Source organism: Arachis hypogaea, chromosome 17 (assembly GCF_003086295.3).
Source record: "Arachis hypogaea cultivar Tifrunner chromosome 17, arahy.Tifrunner.gnm2.J5K5, whole genome shotgun sequence".
Taxonomy (NCBI): domain Eukaryota; kingdom Viridiplantae; phylum Streptophyta; class Magnoliopsida; order Fabales; family Fabaceae; genus Arachis; species Arachis hypogaea.
The window spans coordinates 6,499,086-6,520,174 of record NC_092052.1 but is presented as its reverse complement, the minus strand read 5'-3'; the positions used below and the strand labels follow the sequence as shown (position 1 = coordinate 6,520,174).

At 37.0% G+C, this 21,089-nt stretch overlaps 2 protein-coding genes across 3 annotated transcripts; one reads left to right on the top strand and one right to left on the bottom strand.

The window, feature by feature from the left end:
- Positions 1–3,562, top strand: LOC112764792 (uncharacterized). The gene is made up of 7 exons (XM_025810576.3): positions 1–539; positions 843–980; positions 1,083–1,244; positions 1,696–1,857; positions 2,022–2,138; positions 2,546–2,653; positions 2,820–3,562. The coding sequence occupies exons 1-7, from the start codon at positions 144–146 to the stop codon at positions 3,267–3,269; spliced, it is 1,533 nt and encodes a 510-aa protein (XP_025666361.1). The 5' UTR covers positions 1–143; the 3' UTR covers positions 3,270–3,562.
- A 4,239-nt stretch (positions 3,563–7,801) lies between these two features.
- LOC112765805 (ribonuclease III domain-containing protein RNC1, chloroplastic) lies at positions 7,802–12,479 on the bottom strand. Of its 2 annotated transcripts, XM_025811655.3 has the most exons (5): positions 11,479–12,479; positions 9,304–9,505; positions 8,861–9,061; positions 8,670–8,756; positions 7,802–8,553 (listed from the first exon to the last, which is right to left on the bottom strand). In XM_025811655.3, the coding sequence occupies exons 1-5, from the start codon at positions 12,288–12,290 to the stop codon at positions 8,236–8,238; spliced, it is 1,620 nt and encodes a 539-aa protein (XP_025667440.1). In that variant the 5' UTR covers positions 12,291–12,479; the 3' UTR covers positions 7,802–8,235. The 2 variants fall into 2 exon arrangements, with proteins under 2 accessions (XP_025667440.1, XP_025667441.1); XM_025811656.3 differs by lacking the exon at positions 11,479–12,479 and having other exon boundaries at positions 8,861–9,051.
- Between the last annotated feature and the right edge of the window lie 8,610 nt (positions 12,480–21,089).

The window sequence follows — 21,089 nt, the reverse complement described above, 5'->3', positions numbered from 1 at the left end:
GGGTAAGCAGAGTATGAATTTCAATAATTTTTAATTTTTAGTACTTATTTGAAATTGAAAAAGACAAGTTTGCGCCTTGAATCTGAGAGCAGAGCAGTAATTAGGGTTAGGGTTTCGCGGGAGCAAACTAATCGAAGCCAAAGATGGGTCGGAAAGATAAGCAGAGAGCGAAGAAAACGGAGCACGAAGAAGAAGAAGAACACGGATCGCCGATGGGTTCAACGCCGCCGTTGGTCTTCGAAGTAAGCAGCGATGACGAAGAGGCTAACGAGGATCTCAGCCTCCGGATCGTCGAGAAGGCTCTGATGAGGCGCAAGCTCCCGCGAAACGACGTCGATTCCAACGGCGATGATGCTATTATCCTCGGTGGTTCGTCTTCGCGGCAGGATGAAGTCGCGGTGGCTCGAAACGAAGGCGCATTGAATGAAGCGAGAGAAGTTGTGGACGTTTCTGATAGCGAGGAGTTGAAAAGTGAGAGGAAGAAGAAGAGTAAGAGTAAGAAGAAGAAGGTGAAGAAAGTGGAATCTGAGGAACATAATGTAAGACACGGTTCCGTTTTTCTGTTGTTCTATTGAATAATTATTATGCAGTTATTTTTTTTATTTCGTGTTCGTTCTTCTTATTCTTAAAATCTAGCTTCCTTGATGTGCGTGATTGGATAATCTTAATTTGAGATAAAATCAGCAGTTTTATGAGACTGAATTTGAGGAAGGAATTCTATTACTTTTCCAATTTATTTGATGCGCATGGATTGTTTAAATGGTTGTGGTTGATACTTAAAGCTCATCCGATTTTCAGATTCTGATAAAGAGTAATTTAGCTGAAAATTTGATTTGATGTAGGTTGTTACAGCTGAAGGACAAGTAACAATAGAGACAGTAGAAACAACTGAACCAATCAAAGAGGCAGAGAAAGACGAGCCTGCTGAAGAACCTGCCATGGTTCAGATGGGTGACAATGCTGTTCTGAGAAAGCTTCTTGTGAGTTGAAAACTTGAATCATTGGTCCTAAAATGTGATTTTTGAAAGTGCTATATTACACTGTGTCGGAGCTTAGTTTGGTATGTCTTTATATTCTACCAGCGGGGTCCGAGGTATTTTGATGCTCCAGATAGTGGTGGTTGGGGAACTTGCTATAATTGTGGTGAAGAAGGACATGCCGCAGTCAACTGTACAGCAGCTAAGCGCAAGAAACCATGCTATGTATGCGGCAGTTTGGAGCATTATGCTAAACATTGCACCATGGTATGTCTTGTTTGCTTTTCAAATTTAGTTTTGCTGCCTGACTGGCAATGACATGGGTATTGTACATTTTATTGATTTGCTATTTACTTGGATATGTTGTACTGGCACTTGATAAACTTGTTCTCCACCATGAGGGTGTTGAGATACTATACTCATTAAAACAAAGGTTGATTTCTTACTTGCGTCCTCTAATTTGATGGCGTTTACCTATGTGGAGGTGTCTCAACCACCAAATTCAGTTGAATATATAAGCATGAGGAAAACATTGATTTTTGGCATTTGCGAGTTGCTGATGGCCTAGGCTAGCCGATCCCGCCTGGTGGGATAAGGCTTTGTTGTTATCATTGTTGATTGCCCAAGCTCCAAGGTGTAACAGTAATGAACATTATTGGTATGCCAGAGGCCTAAGGTATTTTATTAATTTTTACATTTTTTTCATGTGTTTCTGTAGGGACGCGATTGCTATATTTGCAAGAAGGGCGGTCACCGTGCCAAAGACTGTCCAGAGAAGAACCTCATTGGATCTCAAAGCTTAAACATATGCTTAAAGTGCGGAGATTCTGGGCATGAGATGTTTTCATGTAAAAATGATTATTCACCAGATGATCTCAAGGTTGTTCTCTGCCATTTTTATAATTTTTCTTTTCCAGCTTCTCCTTTAACTTTCAACAATGTAAAAACTCTGTAGTTGAACTAACAAAGAATATTAGGCTGCATTTGGCTATGGAATTAGAAATGTTCACTCAGTGACTCACTGCTTTTTTCCTGTTTGGCTAGGAGGTGCAATGCTACGTGTGCAAGAAATTTGGCCACTTATGTTGTGTCAATACTGCCGATTCTACACCGAGAGTAATTTCTTGTTACCAATGCGGTCAATTGGGGCACACTGGTTTGGTAAGTTTTTATATGATGTTTTTTTTGGCATTGCCTGATTTGTGTGTGTGTTTTGTGTTTTTTCAACCATTTTTATTTTATTTATTTTATCAACACCAATCAATATAGTAGAGCATTATTATTATTGGATGACTCATTCTTTCCGAGGGTGTGATAAACAAGTCTTTTGGGATAGAATTAACTGTTTAGCCTCCATTTGGTGTAAAGCTTATGATCTTTTTAGAGGTCTTTCCCTCTAAAACATTTTGAGGAGTTGAAAAGCAATGCTTTACAGATCCTCTGTTTTTTGCTTTTGTAAGGAGGACCACTTGTCCTCCCATCTTCCATCATTATAAATGTATTAGATACTATTTTCCAAAATATTCGGAGTTGACATTGAAATGTCTTCATATTTTTGGTTAACATAGGCATGTGCAAGGTTGCGGACTGAGGCCGCAGATGCAGCTACACCCAGTTCATGTTATAGGTGCGGTGAAGCAGGACATTTTGCCCGAGAATGCACGAGTTCTGTTAAGGTACATTTCAAGATAATTGGGTTACTTAGTATTTTAACTGTTTCATCTCTGTTATTGGTTTTTATGTTTTCTTGTCACAATTCAAATAATAATCATCTCTCTGCCTAGTTTGTGTTTGTAATGTTCGTAATGATTAGTTTTTAATCTGCTGGGTTTGCCTCTGCAGTTAGGGAAGAGGAGACGGGAATCATCTAATACAAAAACTCCGAAGTTCCAAAAAGAGAATGACTATGTAGGACATAGGTCTGCTCCTCATGATATTGGTAAGTCCTGGAAAAAGAAAAAGCCTTTTACAGAAGAAAAAGGCTTAACAACCCCCCGTAAACCAAAGCATAGAGGTGGTTGGATGACAGAACATCCTGCAGAGTTCTCTCCTTCAAAGCCCAAAAGAAGCAGCTGGAGGTCTCCAGCAACACCACCTTATAAAAGCTCTAAGGTTCATTCATTTAGAAATGAAAGTTATACTCCAAAGTCTAACTCGTCAAAGATGAGGAAGTTTCACGATCCGAGCCCTACTCCGCGCAGATCACCTCACAGCTATCAAACTAGATTCTCAGCATCAAGGTTTGGCCACTCTAATAGTGATGGATATGGGAGAAGTTACAACTGGTGGTAGCTTTCCGGAATTGTGGATTATGGCGCCTTCTGTAATCTACTAAATAGCATAGCGATCTTCGAGTTTTTATTTTATTTTATTTTTAATTAAATTTGTTCTTTTCCCCCCTACCTATTTGATCATTCCTTCTCCTTTTAGTGTGATAAATCTTTTGATATCATCTTGGTTTGGGGTGGGGGGTTTGAGGAACAGTCCCTCTAAAACTTGATGTTTGTTCTCATCAAATTTATTCAAATGAATGTTACATTAAATGTTCAAGCTTCAATGAAATGGAAGACATGCAATTTCTAAAAGATTGAATTATTCGGTTGGTTTTACTAAATTTTTAATTAGATTTTTATTTTTTATTTTTCTCTTCAATTGATTTCTTATACCATGTTATATTTCGTAATTAAGTTAAATAATAGAATATTTTGTTAAATAAAACGAATATGTGGAATACTTAACTGAATATTTTATTTTGTTTAACAGAATATTTAGGTGATTTTAATATTTTTGTGACGATAGAAATTTAGTCTTTTAAATTTGATATGGTGTATGGGTCTAATTAAAAAAATATATATAAAAATCTAATTAAAAATTCGATAAAATTATAGAGATCATCGAAATAATTAAACCTTTCTCTAATTAAAACTTGTGAAGGATGCAATCATGCAAATCTTTTTCGTATATTACCAATTGCTAGCCAAACCCAAATTTGAATTCAAGTATCCTCCTCTTTTCTGAAGAGTTATCTTCAAGTGGGATAAACCTAGGTGTTGTGGGAGAAAAACTGGATTGTATAGCTTCCTATTTTAATACTAAAAATATTCAATATTAAAACTTAAAAGCACAAAAGTGTTTATTACTTTATTTTACATCACTCGCAATTAGTAAGATGGGTTGGGTACTTATGTATCACAATTAAAGGGATTTTCAGAGAGGTGGATGGCGCTTTCGGTATATAACTGGTGATAATTTTGAAGTTAAGCTTTTACACATAAGGATTTTGTTCTTCTGAAGTTGTTTATTTACTTTAAAGAAAAAAGTAACGTAATATAAATTTTTGATAATATAAATGGTTCTGATTATTTTAAATAAATAAATAGTAAATAAATACATTAAAAGAGAATCAAAACATTAAAAAGAAAAAAAAAAGGCGCTATTCTACAAAAATTACTCACAGAGTTGAATTTCTGTAAAATTAAATGTGTACAACAATAATAAGTATAAGCTACTTAAATTAAGATTAATAAGTCAAACATTTAAACTTAAATTACAACATTAAACATGAAACGAGCATCATAAACACAAAATCACATAAAAATATAAATAAATTAATTTAATTTATATCAATATTAATTTATTAGAGATCTATTAAACCAATATCACATCATTAGTTACTCTAAACACCTTCTAATTTGTTTTCAGTTGCATTCTTATTTCAAGTATAAACAAAAAAAATTGAGTACATTTATCTAAAAGAGATTGAGTATATTTGCATGAGTATTTTTTAGGCCACGGATTTCTTACTCCTAACTTCATATAGGAGTATGATTCACCATCAGTAAAATATTTACAAAATAAACCCCGTTTCTTTATTTTTGAAAGAATTAATAATTAAACATTTGTCCTCTGCGTTTTTTTGGTTTACACATTCTTCCTGTTTCTTTTAATCTGAGGAGGAGAGTCCAAAGCTCTGCTAGGGCTTTTGCCCCCTCTTCATCCCATCAACGTCGCTCGTTCCTTGGTCCTCCCCCTCCGCGGTAGCTCGCTCTCTGATCCTCTCTCTGCGTCGTGGTCGTTCTCTAATCCTCTCCATTCGCGGGATTGCTCGTTCTCCCTTGTATCGTGTTTGTTCTCTGATTGTCAACGCCGCAACAAGCTGCCGCTACACTCGGGTCCACCACTTCATTGTTTTCTGTCGCCTGCCTCTCTGTTCCTCTTCTTCACCAGCGACTCTGATCTCTGTCCTTCTCCCTCCACCTTTCCCTCTGCGACCTACTCCTTTAAGGTTTCATTTTGTTTTTATTTTTATTGTACTTTATTTTCTTTTCTATCAAAAAATTTTATGTGAATTTGAATGTTCTTCGTTTGTCAGAGTATTGAATGTTGTTTTGATTTCAAAAGAATTTGATAATAAACCAATAAAAAGTTTCAAAATAGATTAGGAGTCCTTGATTATGCTTGAATGATTGAATTTGATTGTTGTGATTTGGTTGGTAGTAACTCTTTTGATTTCTAATTGAATAAGGCTCCTACTTTTTTGTGGAAGTAGGGCAATGATTTTGAAGAACTAAAATACAATACATGGTGTCTTGTATGATGGGGACATTTGAGTTAGTATGAGTTAACCAAACATGTTCCCTTATCAGTTAGTTTCACTTTCTATACTCAAATATTTCAGGCTTCAAAGTTCATGTTCTCTTTTCTTATTCTGTAGTTATGTTGCACCGGAGTATGCATGCAGTGGATAAGAAAAGAGAACATGAACTTTGGTTAACTCTTCTTAGTCAGCATTCCACTGCATGCATACTCCGGTGCAACATAACTACAGAATAAGAAAAGAGAACATGAACTTTGAAGCCTGAAATATTTGAGTATAGAAAGTGAAACTAACTATAAGGGAAAATGTTTGGTTAACTCATACTAACCCAAATGTCCCCATCATACAAGACACCATGTATTGTATTTGAGTTCTTCAAAATCATTGCCCTACTTCCACAAAAAAGTAGGAGCCTTATTCAATTAGAAATCAAAAGAGTTACTACCAACCAAATCACAACAATCAAATTCAATCATTCAAGCATAATCAAGGACTCCTAATCTATTTTGAAACTTTTTATTGGTTTATTATCAAATTCTTTTAAAATCAAAACAACATTCAATACTCTGGCAAACGAAGAACATTCAAATTCACATAAAAATTTTTGATAGAAAAGAAAATAAAGTACAATAAAAATAAAAACAAAATGGAACCTTAAAGGAGTAGGTCGCAGAGGGAAAGGTGGAGGGAGAAGGACAGAGATCAGAGTCGCTGGTGAAGAAGAGGAACAGAGAGGCAGGCGACAGAAAACAATGAAGTGGTGGACCCGAGTGTAGCGGCAGCGGCGACAGCTTGTTGCGGCGTCGACAATCAGAGAACAAACACGATACAGGGGAGAACGAGCAATCCCGCGAATGGAGAGGATTAGAGAATGACCACGACGCAGAGAGAGGATCAGAGAGCGAGCTACCGCGGAGGGGGAGGACCAAGGAACGAGCGACGTTGATGGGATGAAGAGGGGCAAAAGCCCTAGCAGAGCTTTGAACTCTCCTCCTTAGATTAAAAGAAACAGGAAGAATGTGTAAAACAAAAAAACGCAAAGGACAAATGTTTAATTATTAATTTTTTCAAAAATAAAGAAACGGGGTTTATTTTGTAAATATTTTACTGATGTTATATGAAGTTAGGAGTAAGAAATCTGTGGCCCAAAAAATAATTATTTTATTTTATTAATATAATATTACGTAATTAAAAATACACATAAAATTATTTTATAATATCAGTATATCAAATTAAATACAAATAATATTAACATTCCTCCAAAATAATTGATAGTGCGTTGCTTTTAACTGACTTTTTCAATTATTATTATTATTATTATTATTATTTTTATTCCAAAAATACAAAAAATATAATACAATATTATTGTGCAATTAATAATAATAATTATTTTATTTTATTTTATTTTTGGACAGAGGACTATTATGTCCAACAGAGAGAAACATTGGGGATTGATTTGTACATTAGTTTTTTTAGACTAAAATGTCCATTTTTAAAATCTTTGGGACTGATCTGGGTAATTACTTTGCCGGAAAATGAATTGGAGACTGATTTGTCTGCCGGAGTAAAACCTTGAGGATTGATCTGTGTATTAATTTTCTTTGAGGACTAAAATGTCCAATTCTAAAATCTTCGGAGTAATTACTCTAAATTTTAAAAGACACAGTAGTACACAAATTGATATAAATAACATGTATTTAGTGTACCTCCAATAAGTTGAGGCACAACATTTGATATAGACACAGATAATTTTTACAATTTTATCCTCATTTCTTTTATTTTCAATTTTACCCTTTCTTCCTCCCTCCCTCCTTTCTTCTCACCTCGTCGCCGTTGTTGTGGTCTGCTCGTGTGCTTTCACCTCCCCTTTGTGCTCTTCTCTCCTTTCCTCCTCATGGCCTCTAGCAATCCTCCAATGCCTTCTCTCTCTACCTCGCCTCTTCCTCATATCTGTGTTCATCTTCCTCCCCCCTTGGTCGCCTCTTCCTCCGTCTTTGGCTCCGGCTCTGCCGCCTCCCATCTTTGTCGTTTTTCTCCTATGTTGTGTTCTTCCTTTTTGTTTTCCTTTTTTTGAAAAATAAGTGGTGTTCTTCCATTACTTAATTTTCGGTTATTGATTTCTGGCTAAATGTGTACCGGATGAATCTATGATGGTAGAGATGGGGATAGCAACGGTGAATATCTTATTTTTCCCAAAAGAAATATTATTATGAAGGACAATATAGACTTTTCACAATTTTATTGTGTCTTAATTCAATATTTTATCAAATACAATATATATACACACTAGTAATTTGTATCCATATCTCTAATGTCTTACGAGTATACATCAACCAAGGGCAGCCTTACTCCACCAACCAGACATTATGCAACGGAACAATAGTCACATGTATCCTCATCTCAATGCATTTTTTCATTGTATAGGCCGCACCATCAAAATTGATTAAAAGAAAATATACAATTATTATATACACCAAGGAAACTTCAAAATAACTCAGAAATCACTAGGACTAGGAGGTGAATTATAAAATATCAGGGTATGGCCTAAATGAAGTGTAAAAGAATAAAACGAGAGAAAATGTAAAGGAAGAAGGAAATGGCGAAGGATGAGGAAAAGGAGAAGGTTCTTTTATCCTCGTTTCACTACTATCTCTTCATTTTTTAGACTTCTTGAGGTTGGACTTGCTCAAAGTCAAAAACCTCAAACATCAGACGTCTCACATCACGTTTCCCATAAACAGCATATGAAAGTCCATGAAGAGCTTGTTGAACTGCTGTGTTGGCTGGGTTTCTCAGTCGCCGATTGTGCTCGTACTTATCTTGAACACTTTCACCATATATAATATAATGGTGAAGATGTTTAGCCCTCAAATATCTTCCACAATACTTGTTCATAAGAAGGCGGCGGTGCCTATTTTGTAGCCACAGCCCAGGAGCATCTAAATGCTTCATCAGCAGTCGTTCAGCCATCACCAAATCCTGTACAATATTCAAGAATAAAAATGGAAAAAGATTATATCGTAAGCATTGAAGACAACAAAAAGTTTTAGTTATATATTTCAATAGTGAAACCAGAGTGTGGTCAAATGAAATACCTGTATCTTTTGGCCAAGGTATTCTAATCTTTCATAGCAAAATCGAGGATGCTCAAGTTTGTACTTTGATGGATGCAAGAAACATAGCTGCAGTTCGACAACGAATTCAATAAGGTCAGACCTCATAACGTGAGTGCAGTAACCCCAGTCGGGATAAAGGGAAGGCATTAGATGCAACAATATAGCTCTACCTGCAATCCAAGTCCGAGCTCTATGTTCCGGGCTTCGGTAATATCTGGAGTCATATCATTCATTTCCTGTGGATATCCAAGGGTCTGCATAACCTTTGATTTGCAATCATAATCCCATATATTCCCTCTGAACCGATGCATGCCTGGGGGAACACAGGCTCTGAACAACCGCGGATGTGCAAACAGGGCATCTGCAGGAGGCTGAATGCAGAACAGTTAACACCATTGCTTTGTCTCCTAATAGTAACAGATGCGATTTATATAATAAGCCAAGAAATTTGCTAGTATATTTGGCAGCACAGTAGTGCGTAGAAACAGAATTGAATTTATAATTCGGCTAGTCCAAGTTTTAACAGCTATGATATCTACATAATATCTCTAGGTTTTTGCATGCTAACTGTTAAAACAAATAACGCTAAGAAAGAAAGGTTTGTAGAGCTTGCCTTATAGGCAAGCATGTCTTGCCAGCTTATCTTGGCTTCAAATTCAGTAGACACATAATCTACATCTTCGAGTTGTCTACGCAGTTTGGGCTGGCAATAGTCAGCATCTGGATCCATTCCAAAGACTTCAAAAAGAACACGGTATACTTCCGGCATACCGAAGCACAAATAGATTGCCCCAAATAGAGCCCAAAAGACAGACCTACAAAATGGAATAAGAAATGCAGAAAATCTGTGAACAATACACTTCAGGAACATATTATGTTAAAGATCAATTCCATTGATTAAGATGGGTCCAAAAAGAGAAATTTAAAAAAAAAAATTAAAAAGAAAACTGGGGGTTCTGGAGTTGTCACTCAGCATGGTTTCTCTTTTCACCATACTATCATTTTGATTGTAAGACTCATATGTCTATAATTTACAAACCATGAGCTGTAACACCATGGTCTTGAAAGGAAGATGGCAACAGATAGACATACAAAGTCATGGTCTCATGCCGATGCCACAAAGTCATGGGTAACATTACAAATAATAACATCTATTTACATTAGTTATCCAAGATTACAAGGATCTAGCTTTGGATTACACAGGTAGCTTCTATTTTGAAGCTAATAAATAAATAATAAAAAAGAAACACCAAAACAGAAAATAAAAGAGAAAAGATATTTAGCATCCTCCAAGCACCTAAAAACACAAGCTTCATTCATGAGAAGAAATTATTAGGTTACCCTAATTAATCAATTCAATTTCATCAGTCATGGGTACCAATCAAGAAGCATTCCCCATGTGAGAATGCAGGGATGTTCTTAAACTTGAATAAGGGCATATCCTCTTAGTAGAATTCTAGTGTGCTGGTTAGACTAAAGTCCTCTACATCAATCAAAATAATTATTCCATCAGCAAAACTGCGGCAACTTCAAAATACAGAGTACATTCACAGGCAAGGCACTCCCATGGGACTATGGGAGAAATAAAAGACAAAAGCAGACAAGGCACTCTCATGGGATAAATAAACGATAAAAGCAACTATACTACTATCACATAGTCATCATTGTTTACATAAGGTCCATCATGTAATTTTGTATCATTAACCAAAGAGGATACTAATCTATTGACCAGCAAGTCAAAATACCACTTTGCATAAACACAATTTCACTGTTGAAACTGCATTCTGCTTCACTTCATTTCTAAATGAAAACATCTGTCATAGAAGTCTTGCATTTGAGAAAATTAACCAGATAAGTAACTTGGACAAGTCTAGTGATATGAGGCTTGAGTTGCATGTACAAAGTTATGCTTCAAATCTCATTGCTACTGTTATTACTTCCAATTGAGTAATTTATCTAACAATTCCATTGACCAGAGGCTGTTCACCTCGGAGACCTAATGTGGTTATGAGTACGACCAAGTTTAAGGCACACAGTCCCCCGGATATTCAAGGATCATTGCGGACTGAAGGGACTGGTGTACACCGGATGAAGCGATGTGTGTGCCCACCACTCATTTGCCGAACAGCAGTTGGGGGCCTAGCCCTCTAGTATTGCATTTCACTATGTTCTCCTTGGCTGGCTGTTGGCTGTCACTAAATTGCTCTAGTGGCGAGAGTGGGTCGTTGCGTGCTGGTCAGCGCTAGTCTGGTCAGCCAAACTCGGTCTGGGCTAGACACAACCATGGGGTGCCAAGGCCAATTTGGCTGGTCAAACTTGACTGGCCTGTCCTAGCCAGCTAGACACGACCAGGAAGACGGTCAGACTGCCCTGACACTCCCTAATGCCTGTCTGTCAATTCCTTTAAATTTCATCATTGCGGCCATACTCCTCTGGGGATTTTTGGAACCCAAAGACTTTGATTTCTCATAAGGTGCCAGTCGGAGTAGGAGGGGTAAAAAGCTATTGCAGTAAGCAAGTTAGCAAGGGTTCAAATGATTTTGTGATTTTCATTCCATTCACCAATTACATAACTCCCAGACAATGAATCTAATTTTCTTTCCCTTACTGTCTTAAACTCCCAAACAAGCAACTGGCTCTACATCACACTTTTCTATTCCTCTATTCGAAACTCCCAAACATAGTGCAAAGCGAATGATGATAGTTAAATAGTAGCACAATAGCATAGAAAGGGACAATGTAGTATAACCAAGACTCAGAGATAGAGAGAGAGAGAGAGAGAGCTTACTTGACGGGTGGCTCTCTTTCCTTCCTAACAAGCTTATCCATATCATCAAAAGGGAACACCAAATTGTGCAAACTCGCCTCCTTAATCCACCGCGGCATCATCGACTTCCCAATCAAGCCAAACACCCTCTCACGCATCGGACCCGGCCCCTCCCTCGGATACCTCTGAAGAAAAAACTCAGCAAAGGCAAGCTCCAGCACGTACTGCCCAAGAAAGAACAGCCTCGAGTGCCCGCACCTCACGTGCCTCGCACGGGACCTCTCGAACCCCTGGTGCTGAAACGCAAGGTACAGCAGAGTGTCGAGCTGCTTCGCGGGGTTATCATCATCCAATGAAGCTGAAGGTTCTAGAGGATACCCCAAGGCTTGCTTGGCTTCTAGAAGGCAGTCGTCAATCCACGTGTTGTCGGCGGCGTTGAGGCGCCTGGAAGGAAGGCAGGAGCTGAGTAAGGGGAATGATTTGAGAGTTAGTTGGGGGCTGTTGAGGAATCTCTCTGCGAGTTTTTTGTCGTCTAGTGGGGGACGCAGGATGAACCTTCTTGGCGGAGATTTTTTCTTTGGGGATGTTATCTTCCTGCGCTCCGCGAGCTCCTTCAGGAGCCGCTGGGGGCTGTTTTCAGGAAGAGGTTGCGGATTCTGTGGGGGCGGGTCATTTACGGCGTTGGCGACGGCGATAATGCGGAGGGAATGGGGACTGCCGGTGGTGGTGGTGGTAGTGATGAGAGGTACTTTGGGGTTGTTGGTTTGGAATGGGGAGAGGGAGGATGAGAAGGAGTAATTGCGGGAGAGTATGAAAGAGGAAGTGAGTTCCATTTGAGAAGATGACGGAAGTTATCGTTAGATTACTGTTAGAAGGAAAAACTTTATCAGTGCTAAGGCTTTGTTTGGATTTAAAAAAGAAAATGGAAGGAAAGAAAATAAGAAGAAAGAAAATGAGAAGAAAGAAAATAGAAAGAAAAATAGAGTGATTTGTATAGTGTTTGGATGAAGAGAAAATAGATGGAAAGAAAATAGAAAGAAAATTTTATTTTGTTTGGATAGAAAGAAAAGTAAAAAGAAAGAAAATCATAATAGTATAAAATTACATTAATACTCTTATCTATATTATATATAAGTTATAATTTATTAATAATAAAGGATAAATATGTAATTTTATTTATGTTTGTAATATTTCTCTTTATTTTCATCTCATCCTTGAGATGAAAATATTTTATTGGGTTCCACATAAATTTTTTTCTTTCCACTTTATTTTCTTCTCTCATCCAAACAACAAAAAACCTACTTTTCCATCTATTTTCTCTCCTTTTATTTTCTTTCCCTCCAAATTCTCTTGATCCAAACAATGTGTAAGAGTAGAAGAGAAAAGAGGGTTTTACGCTGAGTTGTAGGGTTCTGGCAATTCTGGACTCAACGACGCTAGTTGGATAAGGTGCACATTGTCTACTTTTTAGTAAAAAGTCATCTTTTAAAAGTTAATTTTCATAGGCTAATTTTATTTATGTCTACTTTCTAGTTGGTAAAATTTTTATTTTTTAAAATAGTTTATGAAAATTAAACTTTTAAAAAATAGCTTTTCAAAAATTATAGTATTTATGTTTGGTAAGACTGGATTCGGTAAAGTTTTTTCAAAAAGTGTTTGTGTTTTTTACCTCATTTTGTATTTGGTAGATTAAAAAATTCAATAGCTTGTATTTGCAGCTTTTAAAAATTAGGGGTACTTTTAAAAATATCTCAGTAGGAATTTTTTAAAGTTGCTTATCAAATTTTATTTATTTTTTCGCACATATTTTCCGCTATTATATTACCATTGAAATCCTCATATATTTCTAACTTCTCATTCTAACCTTGACAAATTCTAACGTAGTCTTCATATATTTTTTATTTTTCAATCTAATCTTCACAAATTTCAACACAAATATATCTCTATTACATATTAGGTATGCATTTCTATCTATTTATATTATTTTTTTGTGCGTTGTTTTTGTATTTTTTTTAGTAGATCTAGTATGTTTATTTTTTATCTGTTCTTTAAAATGGGAAGAGGTTGACTTGGTTTATGAAAATCAATCATAAAATTTTTCTTGAGGAACATTAGTCAAAATTATAATCTTTGAACTATCACTTATATTCCATGCACCATAGGATATGCATTGGTACTCGGTAGTAGGAATGATCTTAGAAGTTCTATAAACTCAATTTGCTCCCTTTCTTGAGTTTTGAAGTCTATGATTGAGGATGTATAAGTTTAGTTATATTTTTAGTTTTTCCCCCTTAGAAAGTTATCATCCTTTTCAAAACTTGCAAATCACTTATAAATAGATTTTTAGTTTTTTTTCCCTTTGAAGCTGCTCTATCTCATATCATTTCATATAAATACCAATTCAAATAGATTTTCCAGGGGCATCAAGAAATAGATAATTGCTATAGTCGAGGATCTACTTTCTTTCTGGATTCAACCATTAAAATGTGCATTAGGCAGCTTCTGTAGCAGTTGCAACTTGGTAAGCATGTAAGTACTTTTGTAAAATTTTGCATTGTGGTATTATTATTTTGTGTCAATCTTTTCTCAAGCTAAATTTGTCCCTTTCGGTTCTGCTTTTGAATCTAAAAAGGAATAATACATCACTGTGTATTTATCAAGCAGGTTATGATCATTTTCCTTTGTGTGAGGCCCAAGCAAACACTTTTTGCAGAGTCTCTCTACATCACAATTAGTGTATTAACCTGAACGAATGAATGATCGGATGGTTAAATTCTTTTCTGGTTTACCTGGAGTTCTTCACTCATAGTCCTTCAACTTTGAGGTGTGATTGCAATCCGAGCTCTCTAGCCAAAAAGTTCATAAGCAACGGCCGTCTATTGTATCATTGATTTCACCAATTACTTTATGTGTTTATGTTCTTGTACAAGAATTCTGTATATATGCTTAGTAGTGCTTGTAAGTTTTGACTTTTGAGACTTGTTTGTAGTTTTGATTTGGAAAATAGTGAAAATTTTTACCTTGCCATGGATTTTTTTTATCTCTCACATTGGGAGGTTTAGTGCTCATAAAAACTACACTCACAAAATGACAAGCACTTAATTTATGATGGGGCCATAAGTTATGATGGGACCAGAATGAGACAACGGTAGTTTGATACTACAGTTTGAGCAACTTGAAAATATTATTACTTTTTATAAAACACTTGAGCTACTTTTGTCTTATAAATCAGAAGGACGATATCAAAATTTTGATTTTTTAGTAATAATGAATGAGTATACAATGAATCCCAAATTGTGGTGGGAGGGAAAATTATGCAGCAAAAATACACTCATTGCATGTTGTCCAGATTGTGGTAGAAATTAATATAGGCAAACTACTAAAACCAAAAATAATAAATACATAGCTACATTTACCATTTAACAACTATCATCTCAACCTAGTGGGTTGGACAAGATTTTTACTGCTATTATCATCTTCATTTCGATCATTGATCTTTCCACCTATTCGCTTTCTATCCCTGCTAGAGTCTTTTTGCTCAAGATGATAATTGCCATGGGATCGCAACGATTCCCCTCCAGTCCTCCGTTCCTACAAGAAAGAATGATAAAATAGTGATAAATGAGAATCAGATTATAGCAATGCTGAATCATCTTGCTTTTGCTCTCCAGTTATGTATAATACAGAGTTCAAGAAAGGGAAAGAACATACATCACCGAATAGGATCTCGTCGGCCTCAAGCATGTGGATTATGTGTCCGATTTTAGGTTTCTTTGTGGCATCTGGATCAACACATTTAAGAGCAACCAACAGAGCAAAGCTTAAGAGCCTTTGAAGACGGCTTTTCAGGAAGTTTCTGATCAATGAGTTCCTCTGATTTTCTATTGCCAACCATAGCTTTCAACCACTCAATTAAATTAACCTGCAAATATACCAAATTCTAGTTAGAAAAACAGAAAAAGAGAGAAAATAATCAGCATAGAACAGTGTAAGAAGATTAAAACCAAAACTATACTATTATTGGTTATAGCCTCTAACCTCTCCTTGGGATTTACTATAATCAACGGAACTTCTTCCGGTAATTATTTCCATAATAAGTATCCCAAAGCTATAAACATCACTCTTCTTAGTCAGCATTCCACTGCATGCATACTCCGGTGCAACATAACTACAGAATAAGAAAAGAGAACATGAACTTTGAAGCCTGAAATATTTGAGTATAGAAAGTGAAACTAACTGATAAGGGAAAATGTTTGGTTAACTCATACTAACCCAAATGTCTCCATCATACAAGACACCATGTATTGTATTTTAGTTCTTCAAAATCATTGCCCTACTTCCACAAAAAAGTAGGAGCCTTATTCAATTAGAAATCAAAAGAGTTACTACCAACCAAATCACAACAATCAAATTCAATCATTCAAGCATAATCAAGGACTCCTAATCTATTTTGAAATTTTTTATTGGTTTATTATCAAATTCTTTTGAAATCAAAACAACATTCAATACTCTGGCAAACGAAGAACATTCAAATTCACATAAAATTTTTTGATAGAAAAGAAAATAAAGTACAATAAAAATAAAAACAAAATGGAACCTTAAAGGAGTAGGTCGCAGAGGGAAAGGTGGAGGGAGAAGGACAGAGATCAGAGTCGCTGGTGAAGAAGAGGAACAGAGAGGCAGGAGTCAGAAAACAATGAAGTGGTGGATCCGAGTGTAGCGGCAGTGGCGGCAGCTTGTTGCGGCGTCGACAATCAGAGAACAAACACGATACAGGGGAGAACGAGCAATCCCGCGAATGGAGAAGATTAGAGAACGACCACGACGCAGAGAGAGGATCAGAGAGCGAGCTACCGCGGAGGGGGAGGACCAAGGAACGAGCGACGTTGATGGGACGAAGAGGGGCAAAAGCCCTAGCAGAGCTTTGGACTCTCCTCCTCAGATTAAAAGAAACAGGAAGAATGTGTAAAACAAAAAAACGCAGTGGGCAAATGTTTAATTATTAATTCTTTCAAAAATAAAGAAACGGGGTTTATTTTGTAAATATTTTACTGATGGTGAATCATACTCCTATATGAAGTTAGGAGTAAAATCCGTGGCCATTTTTTTATATTAAAATAAAAAATAATAAAAAACAATTTTGACCCATTTTAAATTAATTTAATTTTTTTTACCAGACTTTTCAAAAAAAATTAAGAATTCAAAAAGATGAAAAATTATTAATGGTCACCGTTAATCTCTTTCACGATGAAATTTTAAATGTGAGTTAAAGACAAAAGTAAAGAAGAAGAAGCTAACGAAGACAACAACAATATCATGGAAGAACATGATAATAAAACTTAAAAAGAGAATTAAATGTTGTGAAAAAATAGAATCAAAAATAAAATTTCTCTTTTTTGTTGAAGAGAAAGAAAGAAAAAACAAAATAAAAGAGAAAGAAAATAAAATAAAAAGAAAAAATCATGCGGTTTTGGAAGTTGTTGCAGTTGTCGCACTATCTCTAAAAAAATCCTATTAAAAAGTCTTCTTTTAACTTCTTTTTTTTTTTCCAAAGATAAATATTATTTTATTAATATAAAATAAAAGTGTTTCCATAAGAAAGTACAAAAGAATTGGGTATTCCCATTTATCATCAGCTGTGACTGAAAGACTAAGAGCTTAAAGAAGAGTAAAGTAAGAGTAAAGAAAAGTAGCATCTATCATGTATGATTCACGAGTTCACGCACTAAATTGCTAGCTTCTTTCACTATCTCTGGTGCTGGCTTATTACCTTCTCAAAAACACACCGATTCCTCGCTTTCCAAGTGCTCCAACACACCGCCGCTATGAGGAGGGTCTTTTGTCTACCGTCGAATTGAGTCGCTGCCCAGGATAAGACTCGTTGCCACCAATTGAAAAAAGTTTCTTCTTCTCTCATCCATAGGTCAGGGGTTATTAAGCTTAGACCCCATATTATTGAAGACAGGGGGCATTGGAACAAAGCATGAGAAATTGATTCAGCCTTCAATATGCATCTTGGACAAGTGGCAGGAGTGGATGCGAACCGGCTGTGAACTTGTTGCAACACCGGAAGCTTTTCATGAAGACTTTTTCATAGAAAAATCTTAATTTTATGTGGTAATTTCAACTCCCAAATGCTATTCCAGACTCTGTTGTGTATGTTCTGGGACCTCAATGAAGCAGGAGAATGAAAGAATCCATAAGCAATTTTGTATCCTGACCCAACTTCATATATACCAGATTTTGTCCAGCACCAATTAACTTCATCCTCCTCCTCTGTTGGTTTGATTGAAAAAATTTTATTGCATATATCAACTGAAAAAATCGACTCAATTAGATTTTTATTCCAACTTCTATCAGGATTTAGTAATGCACTAACGTAATACACTTGCATATTTGGCGGGATTGTGAGTGCATTTTGAGGGACATTAAGGGGCACTGGTGGTGGGAGCCAGGGGTCATAGAAGATGCGAACATTAGTGCCAGAGCCTATTTTCCATAACAAGCCTTTCTCGATCACCTTGCGCCCTTCAAGAACACTTCTCCAACCCCACGACGGTACGCTTCCTATCTCTGCATGTAGGAAATCTGTATATCTGAAATATTTAGCTTTGAGCATTCTTGATATAGTAGAATTAGGGTATTTCATTAGACGCCAACATTGCTTGCCCAATAAAGCCAAATTTTGCGCCCTTAGATCCTTGATCCCCAGCCCTCCATCTTTCTTTGGTCTCGTCCTTGTGTCCCATTTAATCCAAACCATTCTTCGTTCTGCGCCTTTTTGACCCCAGCAAAATTGCGAGAGCATGCTATGAATCTCAGTCAACAGCGTGTCTGGGAGCTTGAAACAAGAGAGTGTATAAATAGGAATCGCCTCCCCCACCGCTCTCAATAGCGTGTGCCTGCCACCTGATGACAATATACTTCTTTTCCAACCCATAATCCTCTTCTGAACTTTATCCTTGATAGCTCCAAAGGTTGCTTTCTTTGATTTTTGAACTATAGAGGGCAGTCCCAGGTATTTGTCTTATGCTCCGATATGTTCAATATTTAGTGTCTGAGCAACTGCTAGTCTTGTGTTCTGAGGAGTGTTGTGACTGAAAAAGATAGCCGACTTATTCAAATTGACTTTTTGCCCACTAAAACCCTCATAGGTCTCTAGCAATTCTAGAATGCTTTGGCTTGTATTAGGTGCGCTCTTGCAAAAAAGGATTGAATCATCAGCAAACAAAAGGTGATTAATTGTTTGGCATCTCCGATTAACTTGAACTCCTTGAATTAATTTGTTTTGCTCTGCCTTGTGTAGCAAGAAGGAAAGTCCTTCTGCACAAAAAAGAAAGAGATATGGAGATAGGGGGTCACCCTGTCGGATGCCCCTATTTGGCCTAAAATAGCCAAATGGTTGACCTTCCACAACAACAGAGTAAGAAACAGTCGTTACCAATTCCTTAGTCCAGTTAATCCATTTAGCATCAAACCCCAGCTTATCCATAATATACCATAAAAAATTCCATTCAACCCTATCATAAGCCTTGCTCATGTCTAGTTTAATAGCCATCTCATGCTCTGCCCCACTTCTCTTATTTTTCAAATAGTGCATACATTCGTGGGCAATTAGAATATTATCTGAAATGAGTCTTCCTTTGAGAAACGCACTCTGATTTGGACTTATAATTTTATTCATAATACCTTGTAATCGGTGCACCATAACTTTAGAAATAATTTTATACATAACTGAAGACAAACTGATCGGTCGTACCTGAGTCATGTCACTGGCATCTGGCACCTTTGGAATCAAACAAATTTGAGTATGATTGAAGCTTTTTAAAATTCTGCCATTGTGAAAGAAACTTCTCACTGCCTTAAAAACGTCACCTCCAACTATATCTCAGAAAAAGTGAAAAAACTTAGCTGTAAACTCGTCATCACTAGGAGCACTCTGAGCATGAACACTAAATGTAGCTCTTTTGACCTCGTCCATAGTTACTGGCCTTTGGAGCCTACGGTTCATGGAAGCTGTAACCTTAGACTCCAAATCCTCTAAGTATGGATTCGGATCAGCCGAACAAGAAGAAGTAAAAATATCGCAAAAGTAGTCCTCAGCTACCTTTGCAATATCCTCCGGTTTCGATGCAATCTCATTGTCCCTCCCCACTAATCTCCAAATTCTGTTCCTTCGCATCCTTGATTGAAATTTCTGGTGAAAGAATCTAGTGTTCTGATCTCCTTCTTTTAGCCACTTGATTCTAGATTTTTCTCGCCAATAGCTCTCTTCTTTCAAATATGCCAGCTCCAACTTCTCTTCCAAACTGGTAACCTCCTCTCCCCCATTGATTCTAGCCACCCGCAACTCCTCTAGTTTAGCTTGAAGGTCCTCAATTTCTTTTCGAGAGTTTACTTTGTGAGTTTTCTGCCATTGAACTAGTCTATGTCTACAAACTTTCAACTTTTGGGCCAAGGAGAACATAGCCGAGCCTACAACTTCCATTCTCCACACTTCACTGACAATTCTCTTGACATCTTCTTCTCCACACCAACGTTCCTGGTATTTAAACCGCCTTTTACTATGCCAGGATTGAGGTTCGATTTCCATCAAAATTGGAGCATGATCCGAGCCTGACTCTGTGAGCCTGTGCACCACTGCATTCGGAAACTTCAACTTCCATTCCATCCCAACTAAATAGCGGTCAAGCCTCTCTTTCACCAAATCCTCTCCTTGTCTTCGATTTGTCCACGTGAAAGGGTGCCCCACCATTCCAATATCCACCAATTCGTTACTGTCAATAAAATTAGTGAATGTTGCAATGGTGGTTGCTGATTTTTGGCCTCCACCCTCCTTTTCCGCTTGGCTTGTTATAGCATTAAAATCGCCTGCTATTACCACTTTTCCTTCCATGTGTTGGCTCATTGTTATAAGCTCCTCAAACTGTAAGGATCGAATTTGTTCTGAACAACTCAAATGGACACCAATGAACGCCCATACCTCACTGCTTCCGACTTCCTTAATTTCAGCTGCCACAAAGAATTCTCCACTGCTAATAATTTGAACACTGATGTTGTCCTTCCAAGCTAGCACAAGTCCTCCTGCCACTCCTGCCGAGTTAACAATATGCCAGTTTTCGTAGCCGCATACCCGAATTTTTGCTTCCACCTGTCGAGATTGGTTCTTTGTTTCACTTATAAACACAATCTCGGGGGAGTGGGATTTACAGATCCCTTTTAAGGTGTGAATTGTCAGGGGTCTCCCCAAACCCCGACAATTCCAAACTATAGTTCTCATGGCGCCTTGGGTGCCATTTGTAGGCTGGCACCCTCCACCATCTGTTCAACTGCATTTTCATCCTCTGTTCTTGCTTTCTTTGTAGTTACTTCAGCTATACCACTCATCAACCTTTTTTTGGGTTCACTTTTAGTATCTGACTCTGCAGCATCTTGTCTTGCTAACCTTTTCCACTTCCTACCTTTTTCTGTGGTGAGACACTCCCCAATAGCGAATTGCATAAGCTGCCCTTCATCCTCCTTGGTATTGGACTGACCAGCTATGATAACCTCCATGCATTCTGTTCTAGAATTGGCTGATTGAGGTGACTCAGGTGCTGCCCTGTTACCAGTGTCTTGTGGTTTCAAACTTT

Excerpts from the sequence above, each read along its gene's own strand:
- LOC112764792 (XM_025810576.3), top strand. The coding sequence starts at position 144 with ATGGGTCGGAAAGATAAGCAGAGAGCGAAGAAAACGGAGCACGAAGAA. Across the intron at positions 1,245-1,695 it reads ATGCTAAACATTGCACCATG|GGACGCGATTGCTATATTTG; the intron begins GTATGTCTTGTT and ends GTGTTTCTGTAG. Across the intron at positions 2,139-2,545 it reads AATTGGGGCACACTGGTTTG|GCATGTGCAAGGTTGCGGAC; the intron begins GTAAGTTTTTAT and ends TGGTTAACATAG.
- LOC112765805 (XM_025811655.3), bottom strand. The coding sequence starts at position 12,290 with ATGGAACTCACTTCCTCTTTCATACTCTCCCGCAATTACTCCTTCTCA. Across the intron at positions 9,506-11,478 it reads GAAAGAGAGCCACCCGTCAA|GTCTGTCTTTTGGGCTCTAT; the intron begins GTAAGCTCTCTC and ends TCCATTTTGTAG. Across the intron at positions 8,554-8,669 it reads ACCTTGGCCAAAAGATACAG|GATTTGGTGATGGCTGAACG; the intron begins GTATTTCATTTG and ends AATATTGTACAG.